The sequence below is a fragment of the Oxyura jamaicensis genome, chromosome 6 (genome assembly GCF_011077185.1).
Source record: "Oxyura jamaicensis isolate SHBP4307 breed ruddy duck chromosome 6, BPBGC_Ojam_1.0, whole genome shotgun sequence".
NCBI classification, from domain to species: domain Eukaryota; kingdom Metazoa; phylum Chordata; class Aves; order Anseriformes; family Anatidae; genus Oxyura; species Oxyura jamaicensis.
The window spans coordinates 22199225-22222231 of record NC_048898.1 but is presented as its reverse complement, the minus strand read 5'-3'; the positions used below and the strand labels follow the sequence as shown (position 1 = coordinate 22222231).

Genomic DNA, 23007 nt, shown 5'->3' with positions numbered 1-23007 from the left:
TCCACAGCAGCCGTCACCTGCTGACTCTCCATAGTAGTTCAGGGAAAAAAAAGGAAAATTATAAAAAAAAATCCAGAGATGCTCTGGTGGGTGAGAGGTACCAGTCGGTCCAGGACTTTCTGCGAGGTGTCCACCACCTCCTCCTGCTCCTGAGGACAAAAACAAACGATGCTGGGAAGGAGCTGGAACAGACCCGTGGGTCCTCGCCTCTGACACGTCCCCTCCCCATCATTTTCTGACTTTTCCATCCTCTCTGGCAAGAATCCTTTCAGTTCATTTAGGTAGCATGTTGCTCCCACATTCGGATTTCTTTTTTTTTTTTTTGCTTGTTTGCTTTAAATGGTGATATTTTTTTCCTCTCCTTTCCCCCTAGAGCTACAAAAAAAATTACAGAACAAAACACGACCCCAAACAGACTAGACCACTGCTAAGCGAAGAGCTCTTCCCCCCCTCGCCAGTCTCTGAACGTTTCATCTCTTTTTGAGTTGGAGTATAAAAATAGAGCCTCTTTTTTTTTTGCCCTTTTTTTTTTTTTGTAAAAACAAAATCACCCCCCCCCCCAGATTATCAACAACTACCGCAGGTAATTTCTTTTTTTCAGTCCTCCCCCCATCCCCTGTTGTGTTCGCTTTTTAATAACCATATAGGAAAAGTCTCTACGGGTTAAGTCCACCAAGCTCCTAAGCAGAGTCCTCAGGGCTTGGCAAGTCAAGGGCCAGCCTTGGAGCTGGAGTTTCTAGTCCTTTTGCTCCTGCGGTTGAAGGGGTAGTTGAGGAACTCGAAGCGCCGGTGGGGCTCGGTGGTCTGGTGGCCCTTGGGGAGCCGCTTCATGAAGTGCACCTCGCGCTGGTGCTGCCGGGTCTTGGAGCCCTTGCGCGGGCGGCCCTTGCGGGTGAAGGCCATGTACCAGCCCTCGTACTTGGCGTTCTGCAGCGCCGTGTAGTTGTTCTCCAGGACGATCTCCGTGAAGACGCAGTCCTTGCCTTTGCCGTTGCTCTGCACGGGACAGAAGGGGACAGGGGGTTTCAGTAACGGGGGCTGTTCCTCGCCCCCCGGGCTTGGGTTTTGGTGCCTGTGGGGGGCTCAGAGCTCATTTCCCACCTCTCCTACAGGTCAGAGCTGCCCCAAAGCTATCCCCAGAGTGATGCCAGCACCGGGCTGTGAGCCCCACGTGCAGCTTGTCCCAGGCTTTGATCCCTTGTGGACACCAGGGGATATTTACCTGTTGCCATCCTGCCTCTATCCATGCCACGGGCTGGCTTCCCCTGACAGCACAACCGTGAGCAAACTCTCCATCTCTGCAGCAATTCTCATCTACCCATTCCATCCCAACCCACCCAGAACTGCAGGGGCAACGAGGGAGGACAGCACGTGGTCCATGGGCACGATGCCCACTGATGCAGGTGGCAGCTGGAGGCCCAGCTCCTCCACGTTACACACAGCACAGGGACCACGGAGAGGCCCCACAGCCCTAGAGGAGGGAAAACCCTCCCAGAAAATCGCTGCCCCGCGATTTTCCCAAGGGAGGGAGCACGGCGGCTCGGAGGGAGCGTGACTAAGCAGCCTGCCCCAAGGAGCATCTCGACATTCCCGGCCCTTGTACCATGTAATCGGGGAGAATAGCCCAGCAACCCGCCTATTTGTTCGGGGAGATACAAGGAATGTGCCCCACACGGCACCTGCCCACCCCTTCCCACCCGCCTGGGCTGCAGGGTGCCTTGTCCCCCGTCCCCCAAAACTGAGCCCTGGGATGCCCCCATCCCCAGGGGTGGGTGCCAGCCCCCCTACCTTGCCGATCAGCTTCCCCTTCTTGTTCATGCAGATGTAGAAACCCGTGGCCGCCCCCTTGATGCGCACGCGGCTCCCGAAGGTGTCGGTCTCCACGATGAGCTTGGCTGGGGAGGAAAGAAATATGGGGGGGGGGGGTGTCACAGGATGGAGAGCCCAGCCAGGCCATCCTCCTGCCCTGCCACTGTGTCTCTGCATGACCTTGGTCACCTCACTTTGTCACCCGGAGCCATGCAGAAGCAGCTCTGCCTTGCCCAGCTCCGCGTGGCTCGGGTACCCCAGCAGTGTCCCAGCACGGATCAGGGCACACGGTGACAGGCAGGGGACAAGCCAACTGCCCTGCCCGGCACAGTGCCAGCTGTCCCCAGCCCACGGGGACACCTCTCTGCGCCTCTCTGCCAGGCCAGGGCTGCAGGAGGAGCAGTGACTTTGCAGCTGGCGGGGGGGGGGACGTGAAGGGTACGGCCATCCTTTTAATGCCTTTCACCTTTGCGCGAGTCGAGAGGGCGTATTGATTTGGTCTCAGTTTTTTTAATGGAGGCATCGATTGACTTCCGAAGGAGCTATGCAAATCGCTGGGTCGATGGGCCGCCTATAAATAGACCTGTCACCTTCCCTCCTGCCTCCGCCCTGGGAACGCGAGCCTCGGAGCCCACCCGTCCCCGGGGAAGGGGGAGGATGGGGACAGGGCATCCTTCCCCCAGCCCTGCTGCCACGGTCCCCAGCCAGCTCTGCTCACAGGGAGACTGGGGACAAGCCCCAAGCATGACAGCAGCTACCTGCTCACAGCTCAACAGGGCTGCACTGCGCCAAGCACCAAAGATTTCCCCATTAAAAGGCAGCTGGGTCTGTCCCATCTCACCACTAGAGATCTCATCACCATCAGGTCCTGCCGAGCATCAGCACCCGCTCCCATGCACCCAATTCAGCAAGGTAACCAGAGCATGGCCTGCAGGGCCCCTAAGCACATGGCACCTCACAGGGCCATGGATAAGCGCCTCATTTCTGCTCTCCAACCTCTGCCCAGGGGCTGCTCAGCTCCACAGGGCTGTGGTCCAGCCCGCTCTCATCCCCATCCCGTGGTGCTCAGCTGCCCCAGCGGTGCCCAGCCCCGGAGGGCAGCAGGTGGTTTTGTAGGGGGATGCTTTTGAATGGCAAATGCAATCTGTGGGTGCACACACAAGCTAAACCAAGCCTAAACCGTTCTCCAGGACCAGACGCAAACTGCTGCCCCTCTCTCTGTGTTGCCCTGATCCAGCACCCCTCGCATCGCAGGCACTGCTGGGGTCAATGGCACAGAGCGGGGACTTTACCCACGTCATCCTACAGAAAATCCCCTCCCCAAACTTCCCTGTACTCTGTTCCACACCCCCAGCCAGGCACAGGTTGTGCTCAGAGCAGAGAAATTTGTGGAGAGTCTGCCTCAGCCCACACCAGCACAGCTCAGCACCCGGAGGGACCGTCCCCAAACCGGCCAGCGGAGCCGCAGCTCCAAAAACGAACCGCTGAGACAGGGACCCCAATTCATCCGTACTGGGGAAAGGGGGGGAAGGAATTGATCCGGGAGGCAATAAAAGGTTTGAGGAGCATTGATTTTTCTCTGCTCTCTCTCCCTCCAAGAGATAGAAAGAGCAGGGAGGGAGGGACGGAGGAGGAGGGAGGGAGCAGGGAGGCCTCGGCCCCAGCAGGCACAAAACGCACTCAGGCGATGGATGCGCGCTGCTCCCCTCCCGGCCTCGTCTCAAAGGGCGGCCGTGATTTACAGCCTCCGCCTGGGATCGCCGCCCCGCCACAGCCCGGAGGACGAGGACAACCTGCCACCGGCACCCGAGCACAGAGAAAAACCCTACAGAGGCGGGGGGGAAGGCTGCAGCAGGGCTCGCCGCGCCACGGGCGCAGCCCCGGAGGGACAGCCGGAATGAAAAGAAGTCAATCAAATATCGACAATTAAGACATATAACAGGGAACCGCCGGGCTCGATGTGAAGCTGGCTGTAAAAATGTCAGCGTGGGGAAAGGGGTCAGCCTCAAAAATAAATCAACCCCTTCTACACGCCCACCCCAAAAAATTAGAGAAAAAAATAAGAATGAAGGGGCTTGGGGAGGGGGGCTCCTTTCTTCAGAGGTGGGTTTCTGAATAGCAATTTTTGGGGAGACCGTCCCCCCCCCCCCCCCTTCTGGAGGGGAGCGGAGCTTAACATTTTCAACTCTATTCTTTCGCTTAAGTGACAGATTTATCCCGGTAAAATTATGTTTCATGCTAAAACTTTGAAGGGAAAGTGGCTACGTAAATGCTGAAAAAATGCAGCGAGACACACTTGATCCCCCAACTGGACTGCGAAGAGGAGAAAGTATTCAGGAAATGTTAAAAAAGGTGAAAGTAAGAAGCGTTTTAATAGTTCTTCCAGACATGGGGGCCTCCCAAGAGATTCATATAGAACAATCCTGAACCTCTATTTTAACATTTACAGACTTGCAACTCCTTTAAAACGCTACATCTGAAAAACTGCTTGTTCTCTTTCTGTTTTAGATCAGTCTTCATTTTCCTCCTTCGCTCTTCAAATGCTTAACCTTTTTTTATTACGTTTTAATAGAGTTTTTCGAGCCACCACCAGTCCCCTCCTCCTGGCCTTATTTAAACCTGGTCGTTATTTCAGCATGCACGAGCTGCCTCTTAAAGCCCAGGCATTACAGATCTGAAACAAGACGAGGGGTTTGTTATTTTTTTCATCCTTTTGCCTGGGAAATTAGCTAATGCCCTTTCAATCCAGGGCTGCTCGAGGGTGGGAATAATTCGTTTGGAAGACGAACGCTGTAAGTACGGAATAGCGCGCGCGGGGAGCCAGAGCTTTGCTCAAGCTGAAAAGTTCGGCGTGAAATTTGCAGCAGGAGTAAAAGGAGAAAAAAAATAGAGAAGAGGAAGGAAGAAAAGTACTTCTACTAATCTCCCCAAGCAAGAAAAGGAAATTGCAGCTAATACCAAAGAACAACAGTTGTGATTCCTGCCTACAGCGCACAGAAACACAGGCACCTCCTGCCTGCAGAGGCTCCAGGATCAGGCCCCCGGGCTGCCCCCATAGAGCACAGCCAGGGCCACGGGGACGACACCACTGACCTGTGCGGTGTTTGAGCATCCCCGTGTGTCACTGGCACACGCAGTCAAAGCATTTCGCCTTTGGGACCGGTCCCTCTTCCCCAGGGTGCTGGAGCTTTTGGGGAGGGGGTGCCGCAGGTTTTGGGGATGGGATTCCAGGTCTGGCATGGTGGCAGAGGAGACTGGAGATCGCAGAGCCCCCCACTTTGTCTCCTCACCAGCAGCCAACTGCCTCCCTGACCCCCTGCTTTGGAAGGGGATGCACGGGGTGGGTGTTAAATAGGGAAAACTCCACTTGGGGCAGCCCTAATTCAGGGCAGGTTTCTGGAGCAGCAGTTCACTTTTTCTTTTTTTCTCCCACTTCCCTCTTTTCTCATTTGAACTTTCCTATTTCTTTCCCAAACGGAAGTCTCGGAGACTCCCTGTGTCGAAGCAGCCTGCGCTGCTCAGAGGCAGCACCCCGAGCCCTCCGAGTCAGGTGCGCAGCGCGACCGAGCAGGCACGAGCACCGCTGCCCTCCCTCGGCACGGGGAACATGCCCTCACCTCGAGTCCTGCGGCTGCTGAGCGCTGACCCCTGTGTTTTCCCTCCACGAGCCCCCGCAAGCCGAATGATTTTAATGATTTCTGGCTAACGAACGGGTCGGAAATCATCAATTGCCACGCTACGCTGCGGACACCTCCCCGGCTGCCCGTCCCCCCCGCGCGCCCTTACCGTGCACGTCCCCATCCTCTGCCATCGCATTGATTTTCTTGTTGTCCAAGATCTGCACATGCTTCCCGCTGGTCCTGCTGTACAGCTGGTAGGTACGGACGAGCCGCCGGCTCAGCTGATCTGTCACCAGGCTCTGCTCCCTCACATGCTGTGTAAAATTAGGTGGGGACTGAACAGTTACCTTTAGGAAATTAAAAAATATACGACACACCATTATAATCTCTACTCCTCAGAGGGGCGAATGGGCTGAGCAAAGATCGCTCGTGGCTGCCCGCAGGGCATCGTGGAGGTGGGATGGCAGCGGTGCCTCCCGCGCCAGCAAAGGAGAAGCAGCAGGACACAGCGGGACACGGTGGCCCGACAGAGCCGGGACCCCTCCAGCCATGCCCTCCGAGGTGCAGGTGACTCAGGAGCGTGATGGGGCTTGCTGACCCCAAAGGCCTCCCTGGATTCAGGGGGTCCCAACTGGCACAAGAGTCCCTGAGATAAGCATCAAGGCTGGGTGCTGGAGGGGACCCAGGGGAAATGTGCAGGGTGGGCACTGGATGGTGCCCCTGAGGGGCTGACAGATCCCCGCACCTTTGTCACCTCCACAGGAGCACCCAGCACACGTACCCCAGCCGCTGCCCCAGCCCTTTCAACAACTGCCTTTTTTCCAGGTGCCAGGCTCTTTCTTTGCTCCCAAGCGCCTCATTCACTGAGCTCTTTAAACACAAAACCCACGGAGAAGGCAGAACTACAAGGTGCAAGGAAACCATGCCCCAGCCCAGGGAATTTTGTGGTGTGAGACCCCTGGGGCCCCGACATGCTGCCCGTGCCGGTGCATCGCTGTCCCCAGCCCCGGCACGCCGAGCCCGTCCCCTCCAGAGCCACCAGCCCTGCTGCTGCTCCCGGGCTTTAAATGCTTTTCAGGAGCAGCCAAACCCACTCCCCCCTCAGCTCCTGGCTCCGAGCGTGCACAGGAGTCCTTTCCCCCCTCGTCTCAAATCCCTCTTTTAAGTCTGGAAAGTTTCGCTGCTCCCTGACATTTATAAAGATGTATTCTGAGCAAATGTTGGGAGATGGCTCCTTTCAACATCAGAAGGCTGGGACTACCCCCCGCCACCCCCACGTCAAATGGGAAGATTTCCTCCCGTCTTCAACAACAACAAGAAAAACCCAATAAAAGCAGAAGCCGCCGCTCTCCCCGAGCTGCCTTTATATAGATATCTCCCCTTGACAATGTCAGCTCTCTCCCTCCGCTGCTCTGTGTGCATGTGTGTTTCCTATAGACGGCGTTTGGATAATGCAGCGGGATTCTCTCCCGGCTCTGATGAGGGTACCATGTGGAGGAGAGGTCATTAGCCATGCCGCTATTTGGTCTCCATCTCATACTCCAAAATATTACCGCTATGTTTTTACACAACTGCACGCTCCCAGCGCCTGCTTCCCTTTGCGTTTGGGCTGGAAACTCGATTTTTTCTCCCCCCCTCCCCGAGCTTCCAGCAAAATAAAAAGAGGGGCTTTAAAGAGCGTTTGCAAAAAGCTTCTGCACCTGTGATGTGCAGGGAAAGGGGGGCTTCGCCCTGGTTTGGGGGCGCACTGCTCCCAGCGCCCTGCCCGCTGCTATGCGGGTGTTGCACGAGCTCTGCCCGGGCTGTTTAATCTGCTGGTGACACTTCTGTCTCTGGCGATACAAACCCGCGATGCTACAGTCTGACAATTTGAAGCTGGACCAAAACCTATGCTTTTTAGTAAGGAAACGGCTTTTTTTTTTTTTAACCCCTCTTTTTAATTCCGCTTTACTTTTTTTAGGTGAAGCGGCGTGGAAAAACAACCCCAGACAAGAGGAAAGGGAGATCCGCGGTGAGATGTAGAGGAAGGGAAGGGGGAAAGCCAGCACCCAAAGCTACTTAAAAATAACAGCGTGTGATCCCCTGAGCCCCGGGTGCTCCCTGCCCGGCAGCTCGCCTCTCCTGCCCCTCGTTTCGCAGCCTGGGGGGCTCCCCCCTCGGGCAGCCACCCGGCCTCGGCTTTTTACAGCCGGGCGACTTTTGTCTCCGGGGTTTTCAAGTGTTCCTCCTCCAGCCCTCCCTCTCCCTCCTTCCTTCCTTCCCTCCCTCCTCCCTCCCTCCCGAGCCCGGGGCGCTGCTCGGCGGCCTCGGGGCACCCCCGGACCCCGAGGATGGGGGGGGACACACACACGAAACAAAGCCGGCGGCGAAGCGGGCGCTTACCTGGGCTTGCAGGCAGAGGACGAACAAGTGCATTAACCTGGAGGGAGGGGGGGGGACGGACAGAAAGCAGGAGAGAGGTGTGAGCCGGGGGGGCGCGGGGCCCCGGGGGGGGGGGGGGACGGGGGGAGGCTGGAGGCTGCCGGTACTCACACGTAGCTGAAGAGCGAGGAGCAGGGGTCCATCGCGGAGCCGGTGCGGGGCCGGGAGCCCGGGACCCGGCGGCGGGGTAGAGCCCGTTTTGGGGCGGGGGGACCCGGGGGGGGGGCCAAGGGGGGCGCGGCGCTGCCTCGGCTCCTCGCCTCTCCTCTCGCCCTGCCGGCGCGTCCTCCTCGCCCCGAGGAAAGGAGGGCACAAGCGGCTACAGAGGGGAAAAGCCCACCCGTCCGCCCTCCCAGCCCCAGGGGGCTCACGGCCGGCGGCCCCCCCTCCCTCCCCGACCCCACCGAGGGGAGCCCCCCCGCCCCGTCCCGCTCCCGGCCCCGCTGCCGCCCCGGGAGGCGGCCCCGAGGTCCCCGGGAGGGCGGGCACGGAGTTCCCGGGGGGCGGCCCCCGGGGGGGCGGCAGCCGCAGGGGGACCCCCCCCCCGGCGGTACCTGCCGAGGTGGGGGTCTCCGGGCCGCTTGGAGTTGGCACTACGGGCGCAGCCGCCTGCGGGCTGCTGTCCCCGCGCCGTGCCTCAGTTTCCCCATCTGTAAAATGGGGGCTTAAGGGCTGCTGGGGGGATGGGGGGGGGAAGATGGAAGCCCCGAGGGTTCTCCCCGCTGGGGACACCACCACCGCTCCGCAGCGCCTTGTGGATTGGGGCCGAGCGGGCGAGCCCTCTCGCTGGACGTGCCAGACATTAAAAGGATTACCGGGGCGGAGGGAGGGAGGGACGGAGGGGAGGGAGGGACGGACGGGACCGAGGGGGGGTCTGATGGAGGTGGGGAGGGATTGAGGGGGGCGGGGGGGTCAAGGAGTTTCGAGAGGCTGAGCAAATAACGCAGCCGGGGGTAGCGGGGCAGCGGGACCCCCCTCCTTTCCGAGCATCCCCCCGGGGCTCTTACCTGCTGCGGGCACCGGGCACCCCTAGGACCGGCGGAGGGGGGCCATGGGGGGCCGGGGCTCAGCCCCACAGCCCGGGCAGGGCCTCCGAGGGCTGCATTGTGCCGCCGAGCCCCGGCGGCTGCTCCCGGCCCCGCCACCTGTAGCGCACCGGGGCGGGGGCTGCGGCGGGCGGGCGGCCCCCGGGGCCGGGTACCTGGCCGGGGGTCGTCGGTGAGCGGCGGCGGCGCCGCCTCGCTCGGTGCTGAGTGACAGCCGCTAATTTGTCGGCCGTGCCCCGCTGCCGGTCCCCGAGCTCCCCGCTCCTTCCTTTATCTTATCAGAGCCCATAATTACAATTGCTATTTTGTTTCCTCGAATCAGCAATCAGCGCTATCTGCCGCCGCTGGGAAGGCAGCTCCCGGCAGCCGGCCTCTGAGTGACAGCGCACACACACACGCACACACACACACACACACACACACACACACATGCTTGTGCACGGCCCTCCCGCACACACATGCAGCCCCCCGCACACGTGCGCACACTCCCCGCACCCACTGGTGTCCCTGCACACCCACTCGTGTCCATGCACACGCTCCCCCAGCCCTTGACGCACACGCAGCCTTTCCACCCACACGGCCCTTTGCACGCCCCTCTTTGCACACTCACCCCCCAGACGCCACGCACCCGTGGGCACTCTCCCACTACACTCACAAAACACTTTTCTCTCTCTCGTGCACGCTGACATCCGGCTTGCAGGTTCTCCCCCTTGCTTGGGCACCCCAGTCCTATGTGCACCCACACCTCAACCCACCACACACTCGGTGTTTCACCCCAAAACGCTGCCTACAACCATCTCAGGGGGTGTCCCTGGGGGGTACCTGGGTCTCACCCGCTCTTGCCCAGCACCCCGCAGCCAGGCGGGGGAACCTGGACATTGCCCCATCCCCAGGCTGGCCCCACAGAGCTGATGGAGAAAAAAATCCCTACATCAGTATCATCAGACCTAGCAGTGTGCAGGGTTATAGGGCGGGTAGCTGCCTCATTCTGCCCAAAATTCCCTGTAGAATCAGCCTCTTGTGCATTTTATTCCCCTTTTCTTGATGCAAAAGAAAAAAAAAAAAAAAAAGAAAAAAAGGTCTTGGGCAGAGCCTGCGTTTACCTGGCAGGCTTCAGGAGCACCACAAAGAACAAGCAGGATCGGTACTGAAGATGCTCGGTGAAGCAGAAGAGGGCTTCCACAGGCTCAGCTCACCGGTCCAGCAGATATTTGGGAGAAAAAACATCAAAATGATGTGCTGAGGTGCAGGTGAGGCAGCTCCCGTGCCCATAAATCTGGCTGTCTAGGGAGAACCAGGCAGAACCCGAGCAGAGAGCATGAGATATACCTGACACTGTAAGGTAAAAAAAATAAATTTTAAAAAAAAATCCTTACTTTTTTAATGCATAAAAAATGAAAGGGATTTAGACACATGGTCACCAGTAGCTGGCCCCGTTTTAGCCCCAGTGGGCGCGGGGCCAGGCCACGTGCCAGGCTGCACACCCCCATCTGACACGATGTGCACGACAGCGCCGCGTCCAGAGCAGCCCTGGCTGCCTCAAACCAGGAGATTTACAGTGTCCCGAAGGGGGTCAGAGGCGGCCGGGAGCTGACAGCTCCGTGTGTGCCCCCTGCCCTCAGCAAACAGCCTCAAGTGCCAGTCGTGGCCGTAAAATCGGGCCGGCGTGGGATCACCGGGGGGGCAGCCGCACGTGTGCTGACAGGGGATGACAGACGATGCTCCTGCTCCTGCCAGCAGCCCGGGAGCAGGGCCAAGGCCTCCATGTCCCCATCCTTCCCACCTTTGGGCAGGTGAGGGGCACAGCAGGATGGTGAGGGCAGCTGGGGCTGGGCAGCACCGAGGGTGCTGGGCTCACGGCCACCAGGGGTGGTAGGTGCCCAGGTAGAAGACCACTGAGAACTTTGCCTCCTGCTCTCAGTGCTTCCCAGCCCACCCTAGGGTCACTGGTGAAGAAGGAGCCCCTTCACACCTCCTTTTTGCTGGGACAGCACCAGCAGGGTGAGGACAGGATGGGGCTGATGTCTGATTTTGTGCAGATGGGGACACCAGAACCCTGCAACCAGAACCCCTCCAACACCACTTGATGGAGAGCCAAAATTCATGGAAACCAGGAGTTTGTCATGCTTTACAGCCATGTCTGGAGGATGCTTGGCCATAAACCACCCCAAAGCACGCGGAGTCTTCCCATAAAAGCCAGAGGGACACCAGCCCCAGCACTCTTACCCTGCCCAGCCCGAGCCCCCTGCCCGCTGATCCCACGCGGCATTAATGGGGCGTTGCGGAGGCAGCAGCAGCTCCTGCATGGCTGAGCGGTGCGGAGCAGCCCCGGGGCGATCCCACCGCTCACCATTAACCCGGCCTCCCCCCAAAGGGAAGGAACTGGGCCGAAGCCCCCCAGGATGTGTTACATGGGAATGACCTTGTCTGCGCTACCCACAGCGCCGGGGCCGCCCCGGGGCAAGCCAAGAGCGGGGAGGGGAGATAGAGCCCGCTCACAGTTCCTTCTCCTCTCTATTCAATTACTAGAAAAAGGGCTGAGGAATGGTTTGTAGGTGGTGGGAACGCCGGGCCAGGGGAATAGCCCCATGCTCAGCCCCCTGGAGCTGCACCCACCCCTGCGCAGGACCGACCAGGGTGGCGTGGCCCTGTTAGGTCCCTCTGACAGCCTGCTCACATGGCTTTTTTTCAAGGAATAGGTTTTTCCTCTGCCCTTTGGAGATGATTTTGCCACCTCCTGCTCAGCAGCTTTCTGGAAATGTGCTTGTGGAAGTGCTGGTGGCAATATTGGCTCTGTCATCCTCCTGTAGACAACTCTCATATATGGCATATATGAGCCTCAACCTCCTAGAGATGCGTGAAGAGCTGGGAGTATCCAGGAGCCCTGTGGAGGGCAGCGATGGGGAGGCAGACCCCCAGACCACACATACCTGCAAGGAAAGAGAACTGGTATCTCTCATGGCCATCCAGCCCAGGAAAGGCCCATGTCAGTCCCACAGCTGGGCTTGAGCTAGAGAAGCCAGCAACAAAAAGCAAAGGCTCCCAGCAAGGATGTGAGATCAACTCAGGGAGAAGATGGCATCCCCAGCCCTGAATAATTTAATCCCCAAAACAGGCATTTTTGGGCAAATCTGCTCTGCGTGTAGCAGGGGTTGGTAAATGAGCAGCCTGCCCACAAATGGCCACGGCACACCTGCATGGGAAAAGGGTGACACGCGTGGAGACGTGGGTGAGGATGTGCACACGTGGTGTTTGCTCACCTCCACCCCATTCCTCCCCGCCTGGCACAGACCAAACAGCCTCCCCAGGACCCGGTCCCAAGGCATCCCCAGCTGGCACGACTCGCCCAGCACCATCCCCATGGGCTGCAGCACCAGGCAGGGCTGGGACGGGGCTCAAAGCCAGGCTGGGTGCTGGAGGGGCTCCCCCGGCCACCCAGGAGCTGAGCCAGAGCCCCAAAATGCCAGCCCTTTGCTGCCCAGCTCCCAGCCAGCAGCACCAGGGGATTTGGCTTGGGGTTGGGTCCTCCTGGGAAGAGGAAGCCTGCACCCAGCCCCGTGCCTACGGGTGCTTAGGGCCTAAGCCTAAAGCTAACAGCGGTGGCTGGGGGGCTGTCGGCTGGCTGTAACTCTACCTCCGTTTGTTTGCTTACAGCATCCACCCAAAATGCCCGTGTGTGTCTCCGGGCCCCTGTGTCAGTGGCAGCTGAACTGCTGACCCCAGGAGTTTGCAAAACACCAGGGTTATGGCCCCTTTGACATCCCAGCCTGTCCGCTCGTCCTGACCCTGTCCGGGGGATCCAGCCCCGGGCACCCCGCATGGGGGACGGGGGGATGTGGTGGGGCCCGTGAGAGTGAACCCCAAAGGAGTGACAGCGAGGTGGGCATGCTCCCACTGCACCTGCTGCATCCCAGACCAGCCCCACAGACCTGCCCCAAACCCCCTTATCCAAGCCCATCCCTCCAGAGAGCCCCCACAGCACCAACACAGAGCCACCAAGGGCACCACGGAGGCCAAATCCTGCCCGTTCTGGGGCTGCCACCAGCGGGGCTGGGATCAGGGGACTGCACAGGAGGGTCCCACCCACAGACCTTATATCCCCCTGGGGCACAGCCCCGCTGCTCCAGGCACCCCCTGTCCCCACGGCTGCCACCAGCCCTGGCAGGGAAGCGCGGTGACAGTGTCAGGGACGTCCCAGCCCACAGTGATCAGATTTGTGCCACGGAAGAGTCAAAGGGCACGACACCTGCGACCCCAGGGTATTTGGGCTGCGGCTGTCGGGAGCAAAGCTGCTGTCGCTGCCTGGATGTGCAGCTGGCTTCAGTGGGATGCAGGAGGGGATGGCGTGGTGGGGCAGTGCCCGAGCTGTCACGGGAAGAGCCCTGGGAATTTCAGTAACGTGGCTGCAGGTATGGACCCCGACTCTTTAACACTGCCCAACTGGGTTCACCTTTAAGTGTTGTGGGTTTGGCCCCGTCTCGTGGCACAAGCCCTGCTCCAGCATCCCCCAGGCGCCCCCAGCACCTCCTGCTGCAGCCCATAAAGCCACGGGTGTCCCGGCTCTAACCCTGCAAACACACAGCTCCCCTCGTGAGGCTGGGGACAGGTCCCCACGCTAGCAGAGACACTGACCGGCTCTCACACCCTGCGAGCACCCGGAGCAGAGCCTGTCTGGAGTGCACCCAGCCAGAGGAGCCCCATCCCCTCCGGGGGGGCACGAAGACCCTCCAGCCCACATCCAAGCACCAAAACGCCCCCAGCCCTGAATTTCGGCCTCTCCAGCAGCCAGGGCTGCTCCCACACAGCGCACCGGGGGCATTTTGCTCGCCGGAAGGTGGTGGTGATGGGCTGCAGCCTCTCCCGGTTGCGGAGGGAAGCGGCGCTGCCCGGGCTCGCCCTTGGAAGCAGCGGCAGGAGCGGAGCGCTGATGGAGCGGGGGACCAGCCCCACCTACAGCACGGCCACAGCTGCGCCTCCCGGCCAGCCGGGGACTGCCTGCGAACGTGAGCACGTTTGGGGGGGCGAGAACAGCTGGGGCATCGCGAGGAAAACCTCTCCCTGGCCGTGATCAGCAGAGCAGCTCCCCATCGTTCTCCTCCATCCCTGAAAATCGACTCACGCTTGACCCCCGAAATGAGGGTGTCCCATGGGCTGGCTCAGCACAGCCACCCCAAGCCCCTCTCCGAGCACTGCGTGGTTTGGACAGTGCCGGGGTGCCCGGTGCTGCCAGAGCAGGAAGGGATCCATCCCCAGATGTCAGCGTGCAGAGCCCTGAAATGCAGCCAAAAAGGGTGCTCGGAGGCACCGACCCCCCAGAGACCCCACAGCCACCTGGTCTGGGGCATCATGTCTAGGGCATCATTTGGCTCCCTGGGCACCTCCAGCACCCCATGGAGGAGCTCTGGAGGTGCTCCCACACCCCACATATGCAAACACACACACACACCCTTATCTTTCCCCCACCCCATGCAAAACAACTCAGCCCTCACACCAGGAGCCCCAGGAGCACCCCAAGCCTCCTGCTCCTCCCTGACACCCCCCAGCCCAGCCATGCCCGAGCTCACCTGCTCTCAGGCAGCCCTGTTTGTTTGCCCAAGGTATTTGCAGCCGGGGGCACCTGCTTTGATACCATCAGCTCGGTGAAGGAAGCTGCTCACCTAGCGTGACCCCTGTAATCCCATCCTTCCCCATTAAGCGCCGGGTGCGAGCGCGTCCCCCCCCTCCCGGCACTCACCTCCGAGCACACCGAGGCTGGGACGTGGCTGGAGAGAGGGGAACAAACCCCCCAGAGGCACTGAGAGCACCCCTGGCAGCAGTGCAGGAGCTGGGAGAGCTGCTCACCTCTCTGGAGAGTGCCTTGGGTGCAGCCCTGGCTGTACCCATACCCTTATGAGCCCCAATTCCGAGCCCTGAATCCCTCCTCTCCATCCCTGTGAGCGGCTTGGCCAGACAGCCCCAGCTCCAAAGCTTTGTCCCATGTCCCCTCTGGCCCCTGCTACATCCCAGCACCCTGCCCAGCATCACCACCCTGGGAGCTCCAGGGGGTGGTGGGGATGTTGGGACGCAGATTTGGGGTTTGTAACCGGGAAGCTCTGCAGACCCCATGCAAGCTTCTATAAGGTCCTGCGCACGCCAGCCCAGGCAGGGGCTGGGCACCATGCTGACCCTACGCGGGCACAGCCAGAGCTCTGTTCCCCTCCCAACCTCCCCTCCTGCGCCATGAACACAGGGCAGGGACATGTCACCTCCCCGAGCATCCCGGGGGCTGCCCGGCCCCTCTGCAAGGGACAAGGGCACGGCGCTGCCCGCCTGCCATCTAGCGGTCCCCAGGAGGGACCCGCCAGCCCCCGCCGCCTCCTCGGCCCCATACACGCACCCAGACCCCCACCCTGTGCCCCCCCCGGCAGTGACCGGTGTCACCCCACTGTCCCCCGGTCCTACAGGGCTGGGGTGAGTGTGGTTTCCCTCTGGGATGGTCAAGGGGTGTTTGGGGCCGGGAGGAAACAGGGGTGAGGGATGGGGAGGGGGCTGCACGGGTCCTGGAGGAGGGGAACGGCCACACTCATAACCCAGGATGGGGCAGGAGCAAAGGATCTGCCCTGGAGGATTTCCTACCAGAGTCCATATATCCCAAGAAACTCAGTGTCCCAGGGTACCAAAAAGGCCAGCAGGGCTGGAAAGGGCACAGTGTTTTTCAGGGACATCCGCCAATGTCAAGAACCAGAACAGGCATAGAGCCATGGGTCAAGGATGTGAAGAAACCCCCGGTGAAACCCTTAGCACAAGGCCAGCTGGGCTGCCAGCCCCCAGGGGGGTGAAGCCAGCTAGGCAAAGCACAGGGAGCCCGAAATCCCCCCCCAGGCATGTTGGGGCTCCCCAGCAAAGCTCAGCCCCGCGCTGTGCAGGTGCTGGAGCTTCATCACTCCCCGGGATGCTGCAGGGGTGAGGAGAGGAGGACGCGGGGTGAGGATTCACCTCCTCGCAGGGACAGCACGCAGGTGGAGCACATGGAGCTGGGGCCCTGACCAGCTCAGCCCCTGTCCCTTAGTGTCCCAGCTGCAGAGCTCATGGGACAGAGAGGAGACCCCGAGCCCCTCCTGGGTGCTCTGCATCCGCAGCAGCTCCATGGGAAGCAGGGGGACACGGAGGAGCATCTCCCACCACCCTGAGCATGGGAGGAACCTGCCAAGCCACCAGACCTGACACCTGAGACCTTTATTTGGTGTAAAAACGGTTCCTTACAAAGCAGGTCGACCCCCACCCCCCCTCCAAACCACAGGCAGGCCCTGAGCTGCCAGCCCGCAGGTGAAGGTGCAGCCTGGGCCCCGGTTCCACATTTCCAATGTATAAAAACAAGGTGTGAGTACAGAAAAGCAGCCAAGAATCAGTGAAACTGCCTCTGGCTCCACGTCCAGCTGCTGGGGAAGGGGCCAGGACTGGGCATTTCGGAGCCAGGTGCACAGAGCAGAGGTGCAGGGCAGCAGAAAGGCACAGGGCAAGGAGCACCCCCACCAGCCCCAGCTCCCAGCAGAGGGATGGGGAGAGGGGAGGTACCAGCAGCACCCGGCTGGGGTTGGGATCAACCTCCTAGGGAGGTGGGGAAGGAGACACCCCAGTGCTGGGAGCTCACCAGTCCCAAAAAAGGTCCAACAGAAAAATAAAATAAAATAAAATAAAATAAAATAAAAAATAAAAAATAAAAAACAAAGCAGCAAACGTTGAGGTCCTGGCAAGAGGTGTCTGAGGTAAAAGTCATCCAGGAGGAAGTCTCAGCGAGCACCTGGGGGAAGAAGCAGACTGAAAGCAGCAGCCTCCTGCAGGGGGTCCCCCAGCACAGCCCCCCCGTGGCAGGGCAGCACCCCTCTGCCATGACCCTGCCATGCCCAGCCCCTCACCTCGCCCGGAGCCACCCTTACTGCTTCCTCCGCTCCTTCTTGGCTGGCACGATGGGAGCAATCTCCTCCTCCTCAGACATGTCCTCGTCGTCCTCCTCAAAGGAAATGTCTTCCCTGTGCGCTGGGACACACAAAGAGCAATGTTACCCCCCAGGGGGGTCGTTGGCCCTTGCTCCTCCCCGGCCTCTCCCCAGACACGAGCCCTTACTGATCTGGTGCCAGCCGGCGAGGTGCACGGGGCCGGAGCCCGCTGCCAGGCGGAAAGTCACCGGGGGCTGCAGCTTGAAGTTGTCCAGGCTCAGCTGTGAAGAGACGGAGCCGAGTTAGGGGCAGAGGTAAGAAGCAGAGCGCCCCGTGTGCCCCCGCAGAGCGCTCAGCCAGCCGGCTGCGTCCTTCTCACACCACCCCTGCCCGGGCAACAGGCAGAGCCCTTGGCCTCAGCCCCGTCAGGCCACCCCATTGATGCAGGGGCTGGGAGGGTGGTCTGGGGCCAGGGCCGACCCCACAGAGCTGGGCAGCAGCACGTACCCACGCAGGGAGGCTCTGGGGGCACCTGCAGCCAGGCCAAGGCTACCAGGGCATTTCCCCGTGAGCGGCTCACAGGCAGGACCCTCGTGGAAAGCCCTACAGACACCCAGAGATGTCCAGTTCCCTACAGCTTTCCCGTTTGAGCCTTCAAAGTGACCTCTTACCAGGGGCTGGCACGACAGCTTCAGGTTGGCCACGGGCACAGCGATCTCCTGGTTCTCGTGGTTTCGCCCCACCACCTCCACCACGTTGCACTCGTCCTTGGCACCATCCGTGAGGCAAACCTGGGGGGGGGGGGGAGTGGAAATCCTGGGTACTGCTCCCCCAGGAGACACAGCCGGGGCTCTCCAGGGGACAAGTGACCCGCAGCAATGCTCCAGCCCAGCTGCCACGCGAGGTGAGCTGCTGCTACACAGAACAGGGAACGTGAACCTCTGTTCATGCTGGCTGCCAGCTGCTGGGGTTTGTTTTCATGTCTCTTACCACAGACAGGGCCAAGACGTGGTCAGAGTCGTCTTCCTCATCCACCTGAAACGTGTAGGATTTGGTACTGGCAGTCAGCTCGCAGCCTGGAAGCAGAAGACAGAAAAGCTGAAGCGAGGGTTACACAGCAAAAGTCTCCAGGGTGAGCCCCAGCCCTGGGTGGACAAGCTCGTGGTGTCCCTGAAACACAGGGCCTCTCTGATGGCTCCAGGATGAAGTGACCCCGAGCACTGTGAACCCAGCTCAACACCCTACAGGGACAAAACTTGGTGTCCCCTAAATGGCTGCCCCCAAAATCCCACAGAACGATGCTCATCCCCTCCAGAGCTCAGCAAAGCCAGGTTGCCCTCCCTTAGGTAGGAAGAGGCAGCAGACAGAAATACTCTGCTCTCCCCAACATCAGCGAAGTTTTGCTCTAGGGAGAGGCTGGCGGTAGAAGCAAAGACATTGAGGAAGAGACATGAGAGGTAAGGAACAACCCAAGGGTGCAGGGTGCTGGGAGTTGGCAGCAGGAGTCCCGAGATGTTTTATTATGTGTGTGCCCAGGGAGCTACAAGAAGAAGGGAGAGGCAAAATGACGTCCTGAGCTCTTATGGTCAGGGTTCAGCCAGCCGTGGCGAGGAAGGACAGGCAGAGCACCCTGGGCGTGCTTGCTTGTTGCAGGATGATTCACCAATGTGAAGCAGAGGGGAAAAAACGTGGGGCCGAGCCCTGCGCACCAGGCACGGCATCTCCAGCGGAGAGAGAGGCACGAGGCTCAGCAAACAGCTCAGGGCGAGCCCCGTCCCTAACCCTGCTCATGCATTCAGCTCACGGGGGCGAGGAACGAAACCCAGGTGCAGGAAAGCCTCGGGGGCTGCCCCACTTTGTGCAAGCGTTTGCCGAGGCGCTTTGGGCTGCGAACGGCCCCGGACACGTGCGCGCAGTCTGGAGAGCGGCGGCGGGACGGGGGGAGGACGGGGAGGAAGAGGAGGAGGAGGAAGAAGAGCATGGAAGAGGAAAGGTATGGAGGAAGAAGAAGGGTATGGAAGAGGAGGAGGGCCCCCCTGCCGCCGCCGCCACGTGCCCGGTGCCCCCCCGGCCCTACACGTGCGCCCACATCCCGGCCCTACACGTGGCCCTCCCCAGCCCTCCCCGTGCGCTCCCGCTGTCCCCAACCCTGCTTCCTCCCCCCCCCCCCCCACGTGTTATCCCCCCCAATCCATTCCTCCACGTGTTCCCCCGCCTCCGACCCGCCTGCTAACTTTCCCCCAAACCTCCCCGAAATGTCCTGCCCCCCCATCCCATTTATTTCTCCCCCCAAACCCCCCGGTGCCCCTCACCGAACAGGACGCTGCCGGGTCCGTGCGGCTCCATGTGCGCGGCGCAGGGAGTGGGGCGGGCAGAGCCGTGCCGAGCCGAGCCGTGCCGGGATGCACCGCCCCGTGCCCGCCCCCGCACCCCCCAGAGCCTTCAGAGGCGGCACCCAGCGGCTGCCGAGGGAAGGGACTGTCCCCTCCTGTCCCCTCCGGTGGCAGGGCAGAGCCTGGGGCGCCCCAGAAGGGCTCAGGGGAGCGCGCAGCTGTACCCGGTGAAATGCCGCATTTATGGGGTTTCGTTTCCTCGCAATAAACGGTGATGGGTTATTAGCCCAGGGGGAGGCTAATGGCTTTTCCTAGTAAGCGACCCTCGCCGTCAGAAGTTTTTCTGGGGGATAAGCAGAAGAGGGGACAGGATCCTAAATGGCAAGGGTGGGGAAAGGCCCAGAAGTCAGCTTGGGGGTGAGAAAGCCCAGTGCAAGGGGAGCAAAGATGCAATGGGGAGGGGGCACAGCTCATCTCCACTGCTTGATCTCAGAGCCCAGGGACTGTGTGCAGTACATGGGCCTCCACCTGCAGAGGAAGGGAAGGCAATGTCCTTCTTCAGGATCCAGCGCAGGGAGCAGAGGACCAGAGCAGCCTGCTCCACGTTTTGGGGGCAGAAACTGCATTGAAATGCATTGAAAGAGATCCCTTCAATAGGGTGAGCTCACATCACATTCTCGGTCAGAAGCTGGCCCCGCTCCCACTGCAGAGGAGGCCTCCACCAGCCTGCCATTTGCACTGCTCCAGCTGGAGCTGATCCAACAGCAACATGACAGCAGCTCTGAAGAGCTGAATCAAGGCCCAGAAAAAGACAAGTGTTACACAAGCACACCTAGCACGCCTCTGAACTCGCTTGCTCCTGCAGCAGCTCCCGCAGCCATCTGGCTGCAGCACACAGCAGGTACATGTGCCATCTGCAGCCACGCACCCGGAGCGAAGGAAGCAAGGAAAATTCTGCTTCGTGTTCCCTCAAAGGAAACAGTGAAATATCCACATCAAGCCTGGCTCCAAATGCTGAGAGTTTCAAGGTGCACGCACAGCTTTTCTTTCCCTCGGTGCCAACCTAAGCCCACTTTCTATGTCCAGGACACATCAAGGGGTGAGGAAAATGCAACTTCCCTCTGGGACAGAGGATGCAGCGACAGAGGGAGCAGAGATGCCTGTGTTTGTAACAGTTTCCCAACTGCTTGGCACTGAAAGGCAAGTGGAAACACTACTCGGATCCACCCACTCCCCCGTACATTTTCTTTAACACTACCACGGTGCCAGCAGAACGTCCAAGAGCACAAACTACAGGCAGCAAAAGCCTTACCTGCTCTGTGGTGTAGGGCTGCAGGCAAAGGCAGCGAGCACAAGACAGCAATCCAGTGCCTCCTGTCCATGCACGGTGAGGGTAAAAGCAGAGAATTCGATCCTTAATGAGTAAGGCATGCATTAAGCCTCAGAACAGGCAGTCCTCTTCCTCCTGAGCACGCCAGATATTCCAGCTGACTGTGTTAATACCTGGCAGTTATGACCATCCTCAGCAGTATCAAGGCACAAGTTTCCACATCATTCTTGCCATCTTACACCGGTCAGATGGGACATTCCCCAAAACACACAAACGTGTGCGAGCTCCTCTCCCTCTCTAGCTTTACAACCCCAAATTCTGCAGGAACCTCCCTTCTCTCAGCTCACATCACCCGAAGGCATTTACACTACACCCCTGTTCCCTCCTGTACCGCCTCCCACAAAGAGGGGAACATGGCACAACCCCCTCCTCCCCTCAGCCTTAATTCCGAGGTCACTGCTCTAACCTTCCCCCCACAGCCACCCTCTGGTCTGCAACCACCAGCTACAGCCACTCAGCTCCCACCAGACACATTCCTTAAACAAATGAAATCAGATTTTGACCTAAGATATACATTTAAATTTGCTTTTATTCCTGTTTGACACTCCACACACAGGACCAGAACATAAAAAGCTACTCTCCAGGAAGATAAACACACACACTTCAACTTATTTTTTAGAGCAGACAGTTCAAACTCCGGAGAATATTTGCCCCACTTATTTTTGGCTTCAGGTATTAGTTGTTCCCAGGACTGGGGGATGCACAGAATTTGATTGCTTTGGGAAGTACTGTGATCATTGTGTAGAAGTTGTAGAAGTGACCGAAGTCCCTTTCATGCTGAAAAACTCACGCTGGACACACCTTTTTTAGGCCTGAGCCCTGGAAATTTGGTCCCACTTGCAGCAGAGAATCCTTGAAATAGGAAAATAAAACATAGTGGCTACTGAAGACAAAGTGTAACAAACTGCTCATGGGGCAGACGGGTCTGCCGACAGCCATTCCAGCAGCAAGGTCCCTTTGTGCCAAACCCAACGTAGCCCAGGGCTCTGACAAGGGCAGTGGCTCAGGCGAAACACAACAGCACCGAGCAAAGGTAGCAGGAGTGCCCGCAACACCAAATGTGTGCTTGGGCAAAGCCAGGCGGATTCACACCAATATCTTCACTGCAGCCATCAGTTAACTGTCTAGCATGTTCTAGCACGTGGCCTGCAAAGAAAAGATGAAGAGCTGAAGAAAATATGCTTGTTTAGCACGGGAAAGAGAAGACGCGGGTATTGGAAGGTTGCACTCCCCATAAGAGGGTATGAAAATGGAGCTGGGCTCTTGATGGAGGTGCTCAACAGGACAGCAAGGTGACCATCATAAAGAGGAACACCCTCTTCATGACAACGATCAAGGAACAGAACACAAGCAGTGCTCTCTGCTTTCAGATGTTTTTGAAAGAATTGAGGGTTCTTTAAGACCCTGAGCAACCGGAGTTGAACTCCATGCTGATTCTGCTTTGAGCAGGAGGCTGGACTAGATGACCACTCAACATCCCTTCCAACCTGAATTATTTGATGTTAAGAGCTACAAAACAGACAGATCAGTAACCCAGTTATCTTAGCTTTTTTGATAAAAGCATTTTCAATTCAGAAACAACTGCAGTTGCTTTACTACCATCAGATCTACCTGTGGGTTCTCAGATAGATGTGGGTTCTCACACACATTCAACCCCAGAGCAGAATGTTCTGCTGTTACAACAGAACACACACACACAATTACAGTTGCAACTGCTAATTTGTGAGATTATTTCCTCTGCTGATAAGAGTATCTGCCAATACTTACCTAGTCAAGTAATTTTCATTTCATTGCTGAATCAATTGAAGAGCACTTATGCCAATTTTCAAGCACTTCCCATGCTCACCAGTGATCTCTTCAGTGCTCTATTTCCGTGAAAGAGCAGTGGCTGCTGCATTTAATCACAACAACCTCCCTGTATTTTCAATTCCTTTTGCATACTTGATTCTTTACACAGCACACATTTGAGAAAGGGTATGAACCACGACCTTCCAGTTTTTACAGTTGGCTTGCTTTGGACATAGCCAAGTCACTGCCATTTCTGCTGCAACTTCACAAGAAAAGCTTCAACACCACAGATAGCTGCGTGCAACACCTGATTTTCTGAAGGAAAAATATTTCAACGTAACACGTGCTTACTGGATTACGAGAAAAGATTTTAATTACTAATCACCCTACTTCGTTTGAACATTATGTTCTACACATAACTGTGAACTTCCATGGCAGGTGGAGGGATGTTTTGTTTTTTAAATACACCCTTTTACTGGGCTGTAAAACCCATCTTTTTTTGCTTGGTGGTAATTCTGAGCACTGCCACTCTGAAGATTTTGGGGTGAGTATTTCCAAAGTGTCATGGAAAACTCACCTATGACAAGCATCAGCACACGTAAGTGTCCACCACGCAACACTGCCACCAAAGCACATGACAAGTTTGTGACAGCTGATCACACATGGCATGATGCAACATACACT

The 23007-nt window shown here is 58.6% G+C and overlaps 2 protein-coding genes across 6 annotated transcripts; both read right to left on the bottom strand.

The window, feature by feature from the left end:
- Positions 1-629: 629 nt before the first annotated feature.
- Positions 630-9076, bottom strand: FGF8 (fibroblast growth factor 8). 4 transcript variants are annotated; one of them, XM_035330373.1, is made up of 6 exons: positions 8858-8972; positions 7962-8136; positions 7812-7848; positions 5596-5776; positions 1789-1895; positions 630-996 (listed from the first exon to the last, which is right to left on the bottom strand). In XM_035330373.1, exons 2-6 carry the CDS (start codon positions 7991-7993, stop codon positions 709-711), a joined length of 645 nt encoding a protein of 214 aa, XP_035186264.1. In that variant the 5' UTR covers positions 7994-8136; positions 8858-8972; the 3' UTR covers positions 630-708. The 4 variants fall into 4 exon arrangements, with proteins under 4 accessions (XP_035186264.1, XP_035186266.1, XP_035186265.1 ...); XM_035330375.1 differs by having other exon boundaries at positions 5596-5743; XM_035330374.1 differs by lacking the exon at positions 8858-8972 and having other exon boundaries at positions 7962-8173.
- A 7121-nt stretch (positions 9077-16197) lies between these two features.
- NPM3 (nucleophosmin/nucleoplasmin 3) lies at positions 16198-20542 on the bottom strand. Of its 2 annotated transcripts, none has more exons than XM_035330108.1 (6): positions 20458-20542; positions 17803-17888; positions 17484-17603; positions 17000-17093; positions 16792-16912; positions 16198-16676 (listed from the first exon to the last, which is right to left on the bottom strand). In XM_035330108.1, the coding sequence occupies exons 1-5, from the start codon at positions 20525-20527 to the stop codon at positions 16809-16811; spliced, it is 474 nt and encodes a 157-aa protein (XP_035185999.1). In that variant the 5' UTR covers positions 20528-20542; the 3' UTR covers positions 16198-16676; positions 16792-16808. The 2 variants fall into 2 exon arrangements, with proteins under 2 accessions (XP_035185999.1, XP_035186000.1); XM_035330109.1 differs by lacking the exon at positions 20458-20542 and adding an exon at positions 19125-19274 and having other exon boundaries at positions 16199-16676.
- Between the last annotated feature and the right edge of the window lie 2465 nt (positions 20543-23007).